At 39.7% G+C, this 19546-nt stretch overlaps 1 protein-coding gene across 3 annotated transcripts in view; it reads left to right on the top strand.

Annotated features, from left to right (window-relative positions):
* The first annotated feature begins 3918 nt into the window (after positions 1–3918).
* Positions 3919–19546, top strand: part of esrp2 (epithelial splicing regulatory protein 2) — a 43799-nt gene continuing 28171 nt past the window's right edge. For 2 of the 3 annotated variants that reach the window (XM_062025097.1, XM_062025108.1), the window contains exons 1-4: positions 3919–4096; positions 4208–4407; positions 4727–4855; positions 18093–18206. In XM_062025097.1, coding sequence (XP_061881081.1) covers positions 4276–4407; positions 4727–4855; positions 18093–18206 — 375 coding nt within the window. In that variant the 5' untranslated portion in view covers positions 3919–4096; positions 4208–4275. The remainder of the gene's footprint in view (positions 4097–4207; positions 4408–4726; positions 4856–18092; positions 18207–19546) is intronic. The other variant, XM_062025106.1, reaches the window with a different exon arrangement.

Genomic DNA, 19546 nt, shown 5'->3' with positions numbered 1-19546 from the left:
TAAAAATGTACATGTGACTATCTTTTCAAACGTTGAGCAGCACTACTTTATCTGTGGTACAGCTACCTGTTGTGACGGTGCACATCCATCTTCTTCACCTTCTTCCTGATGTAGTACCATTCATTTCTTATTTGCTCCTGTTTGCGGTTCTCTGACTCATTGACACCATTCCACTTAACCCTCTTTCGTTCGCCCAAAACACAAGAAAGAAGCACATTTTGTCTGGCCAGGGCTTGCAGCTCTCAGGCACATGCATGGCTAATTTCAGTATAATTTGTGTATTTATTTATAAAAAGCATATGCGATCAATTCTCCATTGATTACAATATAACAGATACATGTGCTTGGATTAGTGTGTGTGCACACTTAATACATCTGAATTTTTACTTGTGTACGCTGTTTTCTGGATTTGAACGTACGCCAATTTTTAGTAGGAAATCCACGCAACTCTTAGTACACGAGGCCCCTGGCGTCTCATGTAACAGGAGTTGAAGTTGAAGTTGAAGTTGAAGAAACAAACATAAGTCTTGATTAGACAGTTGACATGTGTTTGAGTGCCGCACAGAGCAAATTTCATCGGCAAAATTTATGTAAATTGTACAAAATATGCGAGGAAGTTGCAGGCAGTGGACAAAGTCGTGAGGCCGCACATAATTTGCTGGAATTGGTTGAATTATTTTAAAAAAATTGAATTACATAAATCACACTTTTGAATTATGATTAATTTTGATTAATCAAAGTACTTGCTTGCATAATTTGAATTAACTCAAAAAAACGACCCCGATATTAGACACAAATGCAATTTTATCCATCCATCCATCCATTTCCTACTGCTTGTCTCTTTCGGGGTCACGGGGGGTGCTGGAGCCTATCTCAGCTGCATTCGGGCGCAAGGCAAGTACACCCTGGACAAGTCGCCACCTCATCACAGGGCCAACACAGATAGACAGACAACATTCACACTCACATTTACACACTAGGGCCAATTTAGTGTTGCCAATAAACCTATCCCCAGGTGAATTTCTTTGGAGGTGGGAGGAAGCCGGAGTACCCGGAGGGAACCCACGCAGTCATGGGGAGAACATGCAAACTCCACACAGAAAGATCCCGAGCCCAGGATCGAATCCAGGACCTTTGTATTGTGATGCACACACACTTACCCCTGGGCCACCGGCCAATTTTATTGTGAGAAAATTATACACAAACATGTTTTAAATGTTTTACTTGAATGTATGTCATTATTTGCTCAAAACCTGGTAACGGTTTTACTTAAAGTCCCATTATTTGTATTTTAAGTGAAATTTGCTAGTGAGCACACCAGTTTGAGTCTCCTCACTCATCTTTGCTCTGAGTTATGCATTGATCTACCACTGACCGTACAATAAACCAATGCCACCTTTCAGGTAACCATCCACGGTTAAGGTAAAGGACCATCCATCAATCCATTTTCTACCGTTTGTCCCTTTTGGGGTCGATATGCGGTCAAAATAAATCGGGTGATTAATCCGCGTTGATACAAGATTAATTGATAATATTTTGTGATAAATCAACTTGAGTTATTGTATTTAAATTGACAGCCCTGGTTTCTACTTTTATACCATTGAGTTTGTTGCATACTTTAATAGCCAACATTTCACAATATAATTACTTTACTTCTTTGTTGACACATTGCAAAGTACAGATTTGAGTAAAAATGTATATTAAAATTTTTTTACCAGACATGTTATGAATCAAAAAGACAATGTTACAAAAAATGGCAGCCACAACTTCTTGCTTGAGTCTCACAGCAGACAAAATTCAAGTCCACTTCCCCTCCACGCTAAGATTGCAAAATGAAAAGCTGCATGTTCCCTTTGTTGCGGCGCAAAATGCAGAATCATCTTGAGGCCTCAGAGCTCTCAGTTACACAAGAGACTGTCAAACAAGAGACTTATGAAAACATTTTCTTGGCCCGGCCATTGACATGACAGCAAAACACTGAGGTTAGTGTAGCTACTCCCCCAGTAGATGGCAGTGTGCCCTCTACTTTTCATTTGTTTTATTATTATTTTTTCGTGTCATCACAGGCCATACCATTAGGGTTAGGGTAACCTCATTACATCCAACACAAGAGGACAATCATTTTAAATATGCATTAAACATATTAGCTTTTCTGTAGATTTAGGATATGAAGATCATCCTCAACAAAAGAGGTGATACTGGGGGTGTCTCCCGAAGATCATAACACTTACTAAGCGTAATAGAGGTGGAAATCTTTGGGCACGGTGGCACCTCACAATTCGATTTTGATTCCGATTCTTGGAGTGACAATTCGATTCAGAATCGATTCTCGATTAAACTCGATTCTCGTGATATCATACTCTTTTCTGATGACATATGACTTATACGCACAGTGTTGGCCTAAAGAATATGTATTTTTAATAAACCCAAAGATCATTGCACTTACTAAGCGTTCCATCAAATTCCTATGTGATTTTCACCTTTTGACCTGTGATGCAGTGCAGCTCGACACCACTCCAAAATATATTGTAATTAAATCAATAACTTTGTGACAGTGGCAGAATTTCTTTACTTCTATGTATTTGCAAACATGTCATTGTTGGAAACTTTTTAAATAAGAGTTTTGGGGAATCAGTTATTGAAAAAAATTGCAGGTTGATTTTTAACAGGAAAAGCTACATTATCATTTAACCCGTGTGGATGTAAACAATGTATACCAACAAAATTAAAGGTCGGTTTGACATGAAAGTACTGTAAATGTTTGCAGAACCACTACAAGAAAACAGAATTTTGACATGTACGAACGTGCCATTTAATAAATATCCCCCGCTGCTGTTGTGATAGAATACACATGCAGCTTCTTAGATTTCAGCTATAAACCAGTGTGGCTTTCAACTACTCAGACCGGTTCATCTGGGACACACACACACAAAAAAAAATAGGTGTGGCTGAATAAGTAAAAGGAGGAGGAGAGAAAGAGTGAGCCGTTCATTTACTGATATGCTAGAATAAATAGGGTGTGTCAAAGGTGACATAACATGGAATTCTGGGATGAGAGTGCAGTAAAATGGTGCACGGATTCAGCATAATTTAGTGGAAGTTTTCTTATTTTGTTTGAACTAAAAAAAACAATCAAAAAAACAAAACTTAAGTATAATTCTCAAGCACAAATAAAAAGGAGCAGGAAGAGGACTTAAGGTCTTTTCGCATCTACCCTGTTATCATGCCTTCATATGAGCACACACAAGTTTCCACGGGCACACATGGTATACAGTATCGTGGTGTCTCAAAAAAGTATTAAATGAATCTGATAAAGGAACTTAAACTGAATTATTTAAAAAGTCTCAAGCAGAATTTACACAATTTATTATATTTCATTGAAAATATACAGTACAGGCCAAACATTTGGACACAGCCTTCTCATCCAATGCGTTTTCTTTATTTTCATGATTATTTACATTGTAGATTAAGTTAAAGTTAAAGTTAAAGTACCAATAGATTGTCACTGAAGGCATCTAAACTATGACACTTGTGAAGTGAAAACCATTTCATCGAGAGAATGCCAAGAGTGTGCAAAACTGTAATCAGAGCAAAGGGTGGCTATTTTGAAGAAACTAGAATATAAAACATGTTTTCAGTTATTTCACTTTTTTTTGTTAAGTACATAACTCCACATGCTGAAAAAGCATCAAGCGGATATGGTCAAATTGTCTTGATTTGGACCCAATTACAAGCAGATATGGTATACATTGTTTACCTCCAGTTACTTTCTGTGATCTGCCATATTCCTTGTGTATGCTTCATGGATGTCCTGTCATGCGATTTGCGACTTCCTGATTAAAACACCACTGACGTATCAGATTGCAGCATCCGCCTCATAGTCCCGCCCTCACCTTTGCCAAATAGCCAATAGGAGAAGGCTTTGGAGAATGACTGGTGCTGGGGGCCGAGTCACACAGGTAACTAAGAAAAAAAAGAAAAAAAAACCTCAAGCAGGACTTGCTATGGAGTTGGCGTGAAAGGACGACGGATTTCCACCCTTCTTTACCAGTCTAACCAGTATCTCTGGATAGAGCTCTGTCAAGTACAGCAACAGGTAGAGTGACTGGTTCGCAAACTCCTTCGTGGCTACCCTCTGAAAATAATCTCCCCGTCTTTTTTTCTCTCTCTCCTCAATTGTTCGCTCCTCTTATCACTTGGAAAAAAGGTGAAACCCTAGTGTTGTTTTTATTTGACTCTTTGCTTTAATTGTAGTTTTTACCCTTGTGGTCCCTGATGGCTTCGCACAGTGATACTCTGGTGGTGTTCTTTGGGGCAACAGCTGGTGCAAATGGGGGTAAACTGGGTTCGGATGAGAGGGAAATAATTCTCTTGGTGTGGCAAATTGTGGACCTACGTGAGAAAAAGGTATGTTCGTTCGTACGGTTTCTTATGTGTGTGTGTGTTTTTTTATATTCATTTTGGTTTAATGTCTGAACTGGTGTTGTTGACTTTTAAAAATCAACACGGTGTGTGCTAATGCTAGCTCGTTAGCTCACCCCCTCGCCAGGTGTGCGGCTGAAATGCGGCATTCGGGAAATAAACACACCTTTTTGGTTTGACATGTCAATACGACTACGTTATCATTATTATTTATGGTGGGATGTCTGTTTTCTCGTATATGGCAGGGCGACTTCTTATTAATTAGTTTGTGCACCTTGCAATGCTAAATCCTTGTTCCATCCAGGTGGGCAAACTTCACAGATGTCTTGTCAAGCCAGACTCTTTGGAGCTAACAGACCAGTGCAAGGAGGACACAGGCCTCACCTTGGAGGACATCGTCAATGCAGAACCCCTAGATAAAGTTCTCCAAGAGGTGAGTCCATTTAAATTGCTTGGAGTCACCAGAATTTTTGGCAACTATGCCATACAATTCAACCTTAAAGGCACAACATAATCCAAGTCATCATAAAACCACTTTTGACTGCAGAGGTAGTGTTTTAGCATTTAAACAAGGGGTGTCCAAACTATGTCTTCAGTCTGGCCCGTGAGACGTCACAAGTTTAAAGGGGAACTGCACTTTGTTTTTGAATTTTGCCTACAATTCATGATCATTTTTAAATACATTGTAGCACAGAAATAAAAGTCTGCTTACAATGGAGCCGTGACGTCACTGCGTCGATTCCGACCATAAAACCCAATAAATAACCATACAAAAAGTGGCAACAGTACTCCATTTAAATCTCGTGACCTGAGTATTAACCAAGCATTAGCGATATTATCATAAGCGCTAACGTTAAGGACCTAGATCAGAGAGAGGCAACTACCTTATGCTGCTGTATTGACATGAGCTGCTTTCTCGCATCGAAGCTTGTGAAAGTTAATTCTAGATCAAAATCATGTCTCTCACTAGGATAGTAAAATGATGTGAACATAAACTGAGAATTTGGTCAACTTTGACAGCCAATTAAGATCCGGAGATAACGGAAAAGACACTGGTTTGCGCCCACCCTTTTTTTTGTTTTTAAACTTTTCACAAGAACTATGAGTCTTTCTTCATCTAAACTGGACTGTAGCAACATCCTAACAGTTGGCATCCCAGTGAGAGCAGACATTGTACAGTAAGGGATGGTTTGTTATGTTTGTTGGCTCTCATGAAGTCTGCAGTGAGTAATCAGGGTTGTTGTTGGAAGGAAAAAACAAACATTGTGATGCATTTGTGAAATGAATGCGCATTCTTAAACTAAAATGTGTTACTACATCACAGCGGACACTGAGCGCAGGATACAGTCCTTTGAAAGCAAGTCTTACAGAAGAATGCTACATATATCATACAGTGAACACCGGACAAATGATTATGTTCGACATTTAGTTACCACCTATGCTGGCGAACAGGAACCTCTACTCTCAACAGTTAAACGTCGCAAGCTGACCTGGTTTGGTCATGTCACAAGGCACACCTCCCTGTCAAAGACCATCCTGCAGGGAACAGTAGAGGGGAAGCGGAGACGAGGCAGGCAGAGAAAGGCCTGGATGGACAACATCAAAAAATGGACTGGCTGCAGCTTCCAAACCCTGCTACGAACAGCAGAAGATCGTGAGCGCTGGAGATCCCTGACTGCCCAAGCATCCACCATGACACCCCTACGGCCTCCTAGGCCATGGGATGAGTGAGTGAGTGAGTGAGTGAGTGAGTGAGTGAGTGAGTGAGTGAGTAAATAAAACCCTGATGGAGGTGTTTGGATGTTTTTTAAGCGCTTTATAGGCATAATAGAGCGACTCTCATAGACTCCATTGTAAGCTAAATTCTGCTCGTATTTATTTACGAGTTAGAATTCATAAAAAAAGAAAAGCATATGTGTGCTTGTCTTACATAAGCATTGTGAATGATAGGCAAAGTTTTTTAAAAAGTGCAGTTTCTCTTTAAGGAGCTAAATTGCTTGGAATCACAAGCATTTTTGGCAACTGTGAACCTTCAGGACACAACATAAATCAAGTCATCACAAAACCACTTTGAACTGCCCAAGCAGTGTTTTAAGTAGTGTTCTTGCATTTAAACAATATTTTCTTAACATCTATGACAAATGACAGGAGTAGTGCATGGCAATGAATGTTGCACAAGTGTAAAAAGAAGTTAACCACTAACAAATGTCACTCTTAACTTTTGATGACCAATGGTACAGATTTCTTTTAAAGGGGTGATATTTTGTTTTTTTTCCCTACTTTTAAAATACTTTCTTGTGGTCTATATAACATGTAATGGTGGTTCTTTGGTCAACATTTAGCATAGATTATGTTTTACAGATCATATGCTAGATCAAGCTGCTTTCTCACAGTCTCTTCGGAATGCGCCGTTTTGTGGGTGGTCTTATTTACACGGCTCCATTTTGACAGTGTCTTCTCCCCCCCATCTTCGTTATAGTTTTTAGCGCTTCCTTAGTCCACTGACAGATAGAAGTTCGAACTATACATCACTTTGTATAAGTAACGGCAACAGCAGAGGATGCATGTTCATGAACAAGCCAGTTTGTCTCACAACAAGAGGATAGAGAAAAAGAAGGAGCTTATTGACTACAGTGCAGATTACAATTGAGGACGCACGCAAGGCACTCTGGGTACATTTATACCATATATGGACAATCCGGTCAAATTTTTCCCAACCGTGGACTTCACAGGTTGTGCAAATTCGAAACAGCTCGTTTGGAGGAAGGAAGGCAAGATTGTTTTACAAACAACTCCGCAATTCCCCCATGGTTTGATTTTAAAAATTTCCAAATACACAATACTAGGTACCAATAGTAAAGAAAAGTTGGTTTTGCATATTAGGGCCCCTTCAACATTTAACACAAGTGTAAATATATGTTAACCAATGTAAAATATAAAAGCGACAATACTCAACCTTAATTATAATAATTTACCATAATTTCCGGCCTATAGAGTGCACCTTTTAATAAAAGCAGCACCCACATAATTTATGGACAGATTTTATTCAGAATATATATTGACCGCGCAAGTCTATCAGTCGCAGGTGTACGCATTGAAACAGGAAATATTTACAATGGCGCTTGTGTTCATTCACAAATTTAACAAAGACCTTGTATAACACAGCATGCAGTAGCCTACCGTCATCGAGCGCAATCTTTGTCCTCCTGCGCGATGTCGGAGTTGAGGGTACTCGGAGTTGTTTAGTTCTGTACTTTTTCTTTTGCTTTTGTGTCAAGGTGGGTTGCCTCTGGGATTGTGCTGTCTGGGATCGTAAGTTGTGCTATATTTCTGTATTGCGGCTGTTTAAGTTTTTAAAGGCCGGGTCAATCGTCTTCAGCTTTGGTGCTGTGGCGTGTGCATTTTGTTGCGTCTTCTCCATGACAAGGGTGAGTCCATAACGTGCTGAATGGCAGACTGATTGATTGTGTGAGTGCATTTGATTTAGTGCGAACAATTTCATTAGGACACCGTGACTTGTACTGCAATTTAATTGGGCTGGTGTGACGAGGCTGAACTAATTGGTGGCGTGTGAAGCTCATCAACCCGAAAATATCATAATTTAGCCGCAGCATTGTACAAAGCACAGGGTTTTAAGTGTGGGGGGAAAAAGTAGTGGCTTATAGTCTGGGAATTACGGTAAAGAGGACGCTAACTTTTGACAGTGCTACTACCCTCACCCTGCTCAGAGCCTGTAAGCTACGCCCCATATAACACTCTGGGACTGCTTTTGCGCATGTGTACGAGACAGCTGTAAGTGACAGACGTGAATGCCAGTCATCTTGTTTGGGCGAACAATAATTAATGTAAAAATTTTTGTACAGTGCTTGTGAAAAATATAGAAATTACATTTTTACCAGCATTTATGTTACTGCATGTCGCACATCAGTGTTAAGATAAAAAATATATTTTATTCTAACTTTGTCTTGTTACCTCAAAGCAAGTCATTATGTCACTGTCTTTTTCCGTCTGAGTTTAGTAGCTGATTTAATTTCAAACTGGTTTATTCCTGTGTAAAACGTTGTGATGACAAACACAGAAGTATTTATTTTATAGACATCAGAGCAAGTGGGAGGGCATTAGACGAGAATGAATAACACACTAGGCGGCAGGCAACAGCCATAACATCCTCAATGCCTAAAGCAGTAGTTCTGTAGCTCCTGCCCCTTTGGCCGATAGTTTATATCTGTGTCCAAATAAGTACGTCCACCTCACTGTGACGTCACAATGCAAAACACAGCGGTCAGAGGCATCAAAATGTGTACAAACTCACGCCCAAATGCATGAACCTTGTGATAGGACGCTTGGGCGTTGCTTAATGTGAGTATCCAACAATATAACAACATAAGTCAGAAAATATATAAATTATGATAGGTTCTCTTTAAATTTCTAATCAAGTTGGGGGAAAACTATATTACAAGTAGTAATATACTGTACATTTAAAAAGAATGTAGTAAAACTCCCGCCTAAAATGCAATCGTTTTATTATGAACTATCTCAGAGTAGGAAATAAGTTAACTGCTGTCAAATGTAAAAATAACAACACACTCTATCTGCCTTTAACTTTGTCAGCAAGTGTCAACATTTCATGTTTACACTGGGCAACGTAAAAAATACTGTATAAAAGTAAACGCATAACCTGACAATCTGTCCAGCCGTTAGTAAGACTGCGGCAAACGAACAGCTAGACATTTAATCTTTCATACTTTTGTTGTGCGGTTAGCTTAAATGTCTTTTCCGTACCGGTCTCTCACATAAGCATGAGAAATATAATTGTGAATTGATTACATTTTGAAACAAGTACAATTTCCTAATCCTAGCGAGTAACTAGCATTTTTAGCTAATGTTAGTACTCAACTTCTTCTACTATATCCAAGGCCTTATGGGATTTGCTGAAGTTGCGCATATCGGAAACCCTCCAATGTCACAATTGGGGGCGGCGTGTCTCAGATGATAGAGTGGCCGACCAGAAACTTAGCCTTCCTGGTTTGAATCTAGCTTACGTCATCCTATTCATTGCCGTTGTGTCCTTCGGCAAGACACATCACCCACCTTGCTTCTTGTAGCCACCCGCACCAGTGTAAATGTATCTTAAGTGTAGATAATGGGGTTCTCAATGTTATATAGCGCTTTGCGTCACTAGAGAAAAAACGCTACAAAAATATAATTTACTTCACTAGTTCAATTCACAGTTGTAGGTGTATTTTTCCCCTGACATTTTCTTCAGTGTCTGAATTTTGAGGTTCCACTCCATATCAGATATAAAGAAGCTTGTTAGGCCATGTTTCTAGCACAAATCTGCTTGCTCTGTAATAGAAGAACCGTGAATCTCCTCAATGACCTCTCATTGAGGGAGGGGTATTCTGTCTGTTAAACTGTTCGACAGTGCATAGAAGTTCAGCGGCTAGCTTCGCCTCGAGCTTGTGGGAGATTAAGACTAGTCGCAGGTCTGGTCTTGTCTTGTCTTGATGCATGCTGCAGCCATCTGGAAGGTGGGCTGTTTACTTGCGACTGCACCTCTTTTATGCTGAAGGACAGACAGAAAGTGAAAAGGGTGGCGGTCTACAAAAGGGTGTTTTTAAATTAATTTGCTGGTGTTTCTTCCCTGTCACTGTGTGTTTAGCCAATAGTGCTTGTGTTGTCAAACATGTTTTTCAAGAACCTTGCAAGTGTTTGTTTGCACTGGGTGCACCTTTCCCCACCCCTTCACTGTTTCTTAGCATGAAAGCCTCTCATGATCACTCTGTCTTGGCCTTGATACGAACGGCACTTTGCATTCTTGCTCTGGGACGGTTAACGTTTCATGAAAATCTGGGCCCACTTGTGGAGTTGTGCCTTGCAAACAGGCCTGGTTAAGGCTCCAGCGTAGGTTAGTTTGTGTGCTGAACCTTTAAATATTAACCCAAGCAATCAGTTGGTTCTTTTCATTCCTTTGTGTCACCCATTACTCTCTTGTTATCTGGGACTGCACTTGTTTTCAGCCTGTTTCTCACAGTAAAGACAACAAATCTTTCAATTCTATTCAGCATCTAATTCACCTAATGAGTTCATGGTAGAAACATTTTAGCTGCCTTTTTAAAAAGTGACCACCACACAGACACAAACATTTTGTTAGTTAAATGTTGAACAGTTCATCAATTTGCTTGTTTTAAAAAAAAAAAAAAGTAAATTGGGGAGGTGTGGTCTGAAGCGGAAGTGATTAAAGAACAGTTCTGGAAGCCAATAAAGATACCAGTTTATCACATGTTGTTGGTGTTTACTGACAAACCGTTCACAATTGTGAGTTGACAGAATGTAGACCGTGCTGTGCACACCTACATGAAAGTTAAGGAGGTGAGATGTAGTTATAACGGAGCTAAAATCTGCATTTGCGGTGTATTTGTGCGTCATGACTAAAAGTGTATTGCGCTGTAATTTGTCCAATTAGGGAACATGCCCAGAATGTCTTGTTGGGTGCCTTTAAGGGTTGCAGCCTGTGTTGTTGATGCATGTGGTATGTCATAGACACACTCGTCTTGTTTTTTTGATCGTCGCCTTATTGATTTTCAATCAGTACAAACAACAAACTTGAAGTTTGTATTTACATACTATACTACACCACAAGATTACAAATTTTGTGTACTGAATCTGGTTAATAGTGTGTCATTTTTCTCGTCAGGGTATAATGGGTTGCAGGATGAGATTCTAATGTTACATCGTAGGGATGTTGAGACAAAACCAATAGGCAAACATTTAAAAAGCCAAAGTCAAACAGTTCATTATCCCTGGAGGGTGTGCCACTGCAAAATCTCTAAAAGTGAAGTGTCATAGCATTACTCATGTTTGAATGTTGAATTTGGTCTTTGACTACTTTGTTTGTGCTCAAACCACAATATTGGTAAACGGCGTGTACCTTAAAGTAAACATTCATATCTGAAGTAATGTATTTACCCTTACGCGTATTGTTTTTTACACAGTAAACATTTGACACTATTGCTTTAAAAAACATTCTCGGAAACCATTTTACATTTTGTTCCACATTTAGTTTTATGCAGAGAGAGCTTGTGATATACATGCCCACACAAAACAATATTAAAACAGTCGTTTACATCTAACAATACAAATACAGTGGTACCTCAACTTTCAAGGACCTTAAGAGAATTTTGAGATACAAGCAGTCTGAGATTTTTGTTGTGCTTTAAGTTGCGAGCATTTTAATGAGTTATGAACAACCCCTGCCACTGGTAGTAATTTTTCACAGCCCACAGCCAGAGATCGACAAAATCCTGCCCTCCTTCCAACATAACTGAGAACGTGCGAAGGACAACACCCAACCACAGCCCGTCAGTCTGCACCACTCCAAAGCAGAATTCCGCTTACGCGCCGTAACAACCTCCACATAGTGGACATTAATTCTTTAAATTATAGATATGTTGCCGAATGATCTGCCTAACGTGTTTCAGTTTGTTCTTCTCTCCTGACTGGACACTGGACAATCGTACATTAGCCTTGCTTCCGGTGTCTTATGCCGACATACATGTTGGTTACTCTGACCTCCTCGGTCCGTCACCCTAAAACGTTTATGTGCTACATAAACGATTTCTTAGTTGCTATTGTTACACGACGGAAAAGCAGCCCAAAGGAAACATCAGATTAGTCCGGTCCCCACATTAAATGCTTTACAACATTATTACATTATCTTATAAAACTACTGTTGTAGCTTGTAGTAAATTTTATTGTATTAATTTTCAACCAATGTTTCTAATCTCAAGGTTTGGTTTTCTTATTAAAATTGTGGCGTTTTGGCAAACACGGAATAAATTGATTTTATTTCAATGTGAACGGCTAATTTGAGATACGAGTGTTTTCAGTTACGAGGTCAGTCATTGAAGTTAAAATTAAGTACCACTGATAGTCTCTCACACACGCACACGCACACAAGGTGTGGTGAAATTAACCTCTGCATTTGACCCATCCCCTTGTTCCACCCCATGGGAGGTGAGGGGAGCAGTGAGAAGCACCCATTACTCCGCGCTCGGAAATCATTTTGGTGATTTAACCCTCAATTCCAACCCTTGATGCTGAGAACCAATTTAGCTTGTAAATTGATGTACTACTGTGTCAGTCAGGTAGGTATTGACAAGATTTGTATTTTGTACAATACAATGACTTAGTTTCACTTTACAATACTATACACTATAGTATTTGTCAGCTTGTGTGAGGATACTGAACACTACCGTATTGATTGTGCAAGAAGTTCAGCTGCTGCATTATTCTTTTGGACTATTTTTCCAACACTATTTGACACTCCCTGACAACGCTCTTATCAGAGATTGTGGCGGCCACAAGCACCACCCTTCCTCACCTATGCATGCAAATAATACAGTGAGGAGTGTGCTCAGATAGGACCACGTTCAAAGGCCATTTCCTCCTCATTTATGAACATACCTTTTAGATTCTTCAAGATTCAATAATGTAGAAGGTAATGTCAGAAGTGGAGGGAAAGGGTTTTGTGCTAAAGTCTACGTGTGGTATACGGTATAGGGGGATTGGGCCCACTAAATTCAAGCTGTCTGATTTCAGCATAAAAGCTCTCAAGGAGGCAGGGCTGTGTGACCTTGTTGGTCTCCCACGCTGCAGTTGGTTCAAGAATTAAGCACATTTGAGCAAATAAAAGAGTTGGGGCGTGTCATTGCCTGCTCTGGAACATTGACGTTTGTCTTAGTAGTTGGGCAAGGTTTGCACTGTTACTATTAGGTCCTGTGTGGTAGGGCTGGGCGATAAAACAATAACAATATACAGGTAAAAGCCAGTAAATTAGAATATTTTGAAAAACTTGATTTATTTCAGTAATTGCATTCAAAAGGTGTAACTTGTACATTATATTTATTCATTGCACACAGACTGATGCATTCAAATGTTTATTTCATTTAATTTTGATGATTTGAAGTGGCAACAAATGAAAATCCAAAATTCCGTGTGTCACAAAATTAGAATATTACTTAAGGCTAATACAAAAAAGGGATTTTTAGAAATGTTGGCCAACTGAAAAGTATGAAAATGAAAAATATGATCATGTACAATACTCAATACTTGGTTGGAGCTCCTTTTGCCTCAATTACTGCGTTAATGCGGTGTGGCATGGAGTCGATGAGTTTCTGGCACTGCTCAGGTGTTATGAGAGCCCAGGTTGCTCTGATAGTGGCCTTCAACTCTTCTGCGTTTTTGGGTCTGGAATTCTGCATCTTCCTTTTCACAATACCCCACAGATTTTCTATGGGGCTAAGGTCAGGGGAGTTGGCGGGCCAATTTAGAACAGAAATACCATGGTCCGTAAACCAGGCACGGGTAGATTTTGCGCTGTGTGCAGGCGCCAAGTCCTGTTGGAACTTGAAATCTCCATCTCCATAGAGCAGGTCAGCAGCAGGAAGCATGAAGTGCTCTAAAACTTGCTGGTAGACGGCTGCGTTGACCCTGGAAAAAAGAGCTGGACTGCTGCTGAGTGGTCCAAAGTCATGTTTTCTGACGAAAGCAAATTTTGCATTTCCTTTGGAAATCGAGGTCCCAGAGTCTGGAGGAAGACAGGAGAGGCACAGGATCCACGTTGCCTGAAGTCTAGTGTAAAGTTTCCACCATCAGTGATGGTTTGGGGTGCCATGTCATCTGCTGGTGTCGGTCCACTCTGTTTCCTGAGATCCAGGGTCAACGCAGCCGTCTACCAGCAAGTTTTAGAGCACTTCATGCTTCCTGCTGCTGACCTGCTCTATGGAGATGGAGATTTCAAGTTCCAACAGGACTTGGCGCCTGCACACAGCGCAAAATCTACCCGTGCCTGGTTTACGGACCATGGTATTTCTGTTCTAAATTGGCCCGCCAACTCCCCTGACCTTAGCCCCATAGAAATCTGTGGGGTATTGTGAAAAGGAAGATGCAGAATGCCAGACCCAAAAACGCAGAAGAGTTGAAGGCCACTATCAGAGCAACCTGGGCTCTCATAACACCTGAGCAGTGCCAGAAACTCATCGACTCCATGCCACGCCGCATTAACGCAGTAATTGAGGCAAAAGGAGCTCCAACCAAGTATTGAGTATTGTACATGCTCATATTTTTCATTTTCATACTTTTCATTTGACCAACATTTCTAAAAATCCCTTTTTTGTATTAGCCTTAAGTAATATTCTAATTTTGTGACACACGGAATTTTGGATTTTCATTTGTTGCCACTTCAAATCATCAAAATTAAATGAAATAAACATTTGAATGCATCAGTCTGTGTGCAATGAATAAATATAATGTACAAGTTACACCTTTTGAATGCAATTACTGAAATAAATCAAGTTTTTCAAAATATTCTAATTTACTGGCTTTTACCTGTATATCGCGATAGACATGGGATCAATATCAATAGAAAATGGGGTCGATAGAACGTTCGATAATTTCACTGAGTTCTTTAGAAAAAAATAGGAAGAAAGGCAGAGCCGGAACCGCACGGAATTCTGGGGGGTGTAGGCAGAGGAAGGGCTTTGGCCTCTCGACCTATCACGGCCGAGCCTGAACCGCAAGGCATTCTGGGAAATGCTAATAGGAAGAAAAAAGAAGAAAAAAAGAAACAACGGCTAGCTGACGACGAGGAGTAAAACCAAACGGGAATATGAGCGCGGCAGCACGAGAGGAAATTGTAAATAAAAAAGGAAACGTCACGTCACCAGTTTGGCAGTATTTTGGATTTTTTAAAATCCGATACGAATCAGAGTAATACTGTCTGCAAACTTTGCAAGGTCGTCGTCCCGACCAAGTCTGGGAACACGACAAACTTATTTTACCACCTGAGCCGCTCTCACCCGCTGGAGTACAGCAGTATCAAACAGCCACAACCATCTACATCAGCCGGTGCAAGTGGAACAGCACCGAAGCGGCAACAACAGACCACCATCGTCCCGATGGTGGTCTGTTGTTGCCGCAGACAGTATTACTCGGCAGCAGTGCTATACGACACAAATTCAAAACGTTATAAAGAAATAACGGATGCAGTGGTGTATCAATTAGCGAAGGACATGCTACCGCTCAGCATAGTTGAGAAGTCTGGGTACAATAATCTCATACACGTGCTCGACTACATGGCCGAAAGCACTTTTCCAAGACAGCTATTCCTAAGCTTTACACAATGTGCAGGGAATCCGTGGAAAAGGAGATACTGAAGTTGGTTTGATTTTTCCATAAATGAATGAAGAGAGTAACAGGTTTGTTTTGTCACAGATGTTCAGACGCAAGTTTATTCCGATGTTTACAATATTCTGTAAGACATGTTTGTTTCTGCTTGCTTAATGTGACTGTTATTTATTTGCATATATTGTTACCAATATGGCTTTAAAGCCAGAGTTGTACACTACTCATTTCTTAATTACAATACTTTGCACATTTTGTTGGATTAAGCATTTATTTAATGTCAATATTTGTACATCGACCAGTATTTTCTTTTATCTGACTGTTTTTCATAATGCTGACCTCGTTCTAAAGGTTAAAGGTTATATTTAAAATAAAAGCATTTAAATTCAGCCTTTTTTCTCCTGGTCTTTATTTAGAATATTTTTTTTTTTTAAATCAATAATTATCGATATCGACTGATATGAAACACTTATATCGTGATACATTTTTTAGTCATATCGCCCAGCCCTACTGTGTGGAACAACTCACATTTTACTCACATTGCTGTTCAATCTACCAAAAACCATTTGCACGTTACCCCATGAACACACCCTAATCCTCATTTTTCAGCAGCTGTTTGCCGTTGCCTCATGGCCCCTGCATTTTCTTCACTGAGAAACGAGCCCAAACATGCACCTGTAATACTTTCTGTGTGTGTGATTATAAGTCATATACAGCCTGTGGCCATGTGAAACTGCTCTCTCTGCCAGGGTTTCACAGGGCCTAATTTATGTTGTCACACATGGTGAACATTGGGTACTCTGGGGCGATAACTCTTTCACAATTCCCCAGAGGAATGAGGACATGATGGTTTTGCACTTTGATTATTCAACAAACCGGATCAAGAATGTCTTTGTCAAGGTAATAATGCTCAGTTTTGATTGACAGAGAGGTATTCATTTAGAGGTCTCCATGTAATGCAACTTTGACTTTTTATTGATATTCTAGCAGTCTTTAGTCTGTCTGGATATAACTGGTTAGTTATCATATCTCCCTCTCAATTGTTTGATCCATTTCCCAGAGAAGAGGCTGTTTTCTCTTCATGACATCACAAAGGAAAAAACATCTTTCCTCATGGAAATGCTGTGTCCTCTGACCCGCAACCTTGTTTAGATGAGCCAGCCCATACAGAACAGTTTTGCAAAAGAGCAAACTTCGCTTCACATCTTGAAATTTAAGTCAGGAGTTCTGCCAACTGTCTGTCAGTCCAGAAATTTGACCTATACATTTGATCGTTTTGTTTTTTGTTAGAGTAATGTAGACTTATGGAAACGTGGCTGCTGATTTGTGCCAACGGCCTTTCCTAGGCACGGGAGCAAATTGGAGGAAGTGTCTTGCCCAAGGACACAGCAGTAGTGACTAGGATTACAGAGGCTGGATTCGTAACAGGAACCCCAAGTTTCTGGACGACCGCTCTACCAACTTGGCTACTGTTAGCAGTTAGTACTAGCTCTATGCTAGTGTTGTGTCCTTCTGTCCCATTCCTTAATGTTAAGTTGTTGTATGTACTGTATGGCATATATTACGTTTGATAAGTGCAGTTACACAATTGCCACACTCTCTCTGAGACAGGCAAGGACAAGCACAGCTCACTATCATTAAAGCTACAGACATATAGACATGTTCCCAGTAGGGCTTACTAAAAGCACTTTTTGACCACAGTCTAAATTCCGCAATCTAGTCTTTTAAAAGAGTCTTGCGGGATGTATGAGACCTAATTAAAATAGCTGATGATAACTGATCACTTTGGAAAGGCAACATTTTATACAAGTCCCTTGTATTGGAACTCATTGTTTTACTAAAGGCTCATATTAAATTACTTATATGATATATTATTTCTTTTAAAAGTGGCAGTGACACACTCATCACAATAAACACATTTAAAAAGGGAAAAACACCGTTAACATGCCTCTGTTTTTTGTTGGTAAGTGATTGCCTTTGACACATGTGCATCATGTTGGCACAACACACTGGACAGGGGTCATTGCATGTGCTTTAATAAATCATGCATGCTGGTGTTCAGGACTTGGATGGTTGTTTGCGTCACTTAAACAAGCCCGGTTAGAGTTGTACGGCGTCTTGAAGTGCAATTGTGTAATCCTACTCCCACTCGACAAACATTAAAACCTGTTCGACAAGTACACACAATCCAAACATTAAATAGAGCAACACCTTCAATTTTAGGGCTATTTAATTCTCACTTTCTGCTTGGTCAGTACTGTTTGCACATGAGTTGAAAGTTTTGAAACCTATTCAAATTCTTATATTCATGTATAAGATGTCCTGTCAATTGCTGCTACATTTACTTGACGTCCACTACACCTGCATTATTTTCCTTTTTTAAAGATTGATTGTGATAAGTTTTGATAGTTCTTGAATGCAATGAATGACAGTTATCTATGCGAAGATGTAACAATACACATTTTCCTTTGCGCTTTGTTGTGCAGTTCCAGCAATCTGTGGCATCGGAACTAAAGTGCCTCGAGAGGAGCTCTTACACTCTTTGTGTCAACAGCCCCCTTGTCATCCGACAGGCCCTCCACCCAGAGGCTTCCAAAAAGGTAAATGGGGTTACACTCTGGCTCTCATATTGTATACATTTTAACAGTCCAAAAATGTAAAGGGAGAATATATTTACATAATTGTGTTGAACAAAACAATAGGGGTGTAACGATTGATCAATATGTCAATATATCGATTTATATTCCTTAATTATAAGTATATCGATCTGTGCTCGGCTAGTTTTCCTTACTGAAGATAGGTATCGATCCAATATTGTTTTAAAAGGGAATCGATTGATTTTAATCATACTAGAAAAAGGAAAACTTTGGATTTCAAAACAGTAGACTTTATGAGGTTTAGCATTTTTAATGAAAAGGACGTTAACTAGAGTCTATATGCCATGTGTAGCATCATCAAAACAAAAATGGCGGACACGTACTGTGGTCGAGAAAGGTCATAACAAACGCCAACGCCAATAGACAAGACAATATCATAAATTACCACACAAAAGGTTTCAGCTACAGCACTACTGCAAAAAGCACACGACACAACACAATAATATAAAACCGCAATACTACTTTAAGCCACAAAATATGTGACCGACACAACGCAGGTGACAGCAGAGCAAGTTACGGGAAACACCGACTTCCAGAACACAAGAAGTCAATTCATTAGAAAAAAGCACACAAGATGGATGAAGGAGGCAATGGAAATTAGGGAGCGAGGAGCCAACACCATCAACAGGGATGAGGGGGCTTACAGGCTTCCACACGCCTGAGACACGCTGTCTTTTATTGGCTGTAAACAGATACTCTATGGCCGGGTCAGGGAACTTTATTTAGGAGGTAATTCTACGCCCGAAATGTTGGTTACTGTACTTTATTGAAAATTGCTTGAATGTTTAAAATGAGATTAGAAAATATTTTCTCTTGTTAATTAAACCTAAAGTGTTGGTTTGAGTTTGAGTTTGAGTTTATTTCGAACATGCAAGCATACAACATGATACATCACAATTTCCAGTTTCTCTTTTCAACATGGTTGCACTTTATTTAAATATAATGTGAATGCATTAGCCATTAATTGTTATTTACTTGCTTGTTTGTATCCATAATTCATTTATACCTAACTCCCTTACAATAAATAACAGGATAATAGGGAACTTCACCTGCAGTATCCAGTATTTATTTCACAGTCACTCTGGTTGATTTTTTTTTTTTGCTAAAAATTTACTGAATCAATTTCATCTCACTGAATCGTTTTGGATCGCATTATTCTTAAAAAAAATGGCTCGTCCCTGAATCGTATCGCAAACACAAATATTGAACTGAATCATTGTTAAAATTAATCATTACACCTCTACAAAAAAAACTATGCAGCAAAAGTGTCATCTTTGCACTTC

The sequence above is a fragment of the Entelurus aequoreus genome, linkage group LG02 (genome assembly GCF_033978785.1).
Source record: "Entelurus aequoreus isolate RoL-2023_Sb linkage group LG02, RoL_Eaeq_v1.1, whole genome shotgun sequence".
In the NCBI taxonomy this organism is placed as follows: domain Eukaryota; kingdom Metazoa; phylum Chordata; class Actinopteri; order Syngnathiformes; family Syngnathidae; genus Entelurus; species Entelurus aequoreus.
This window is presented reverse-complemented; position numbering and strand designations above follow the sequence as displayed.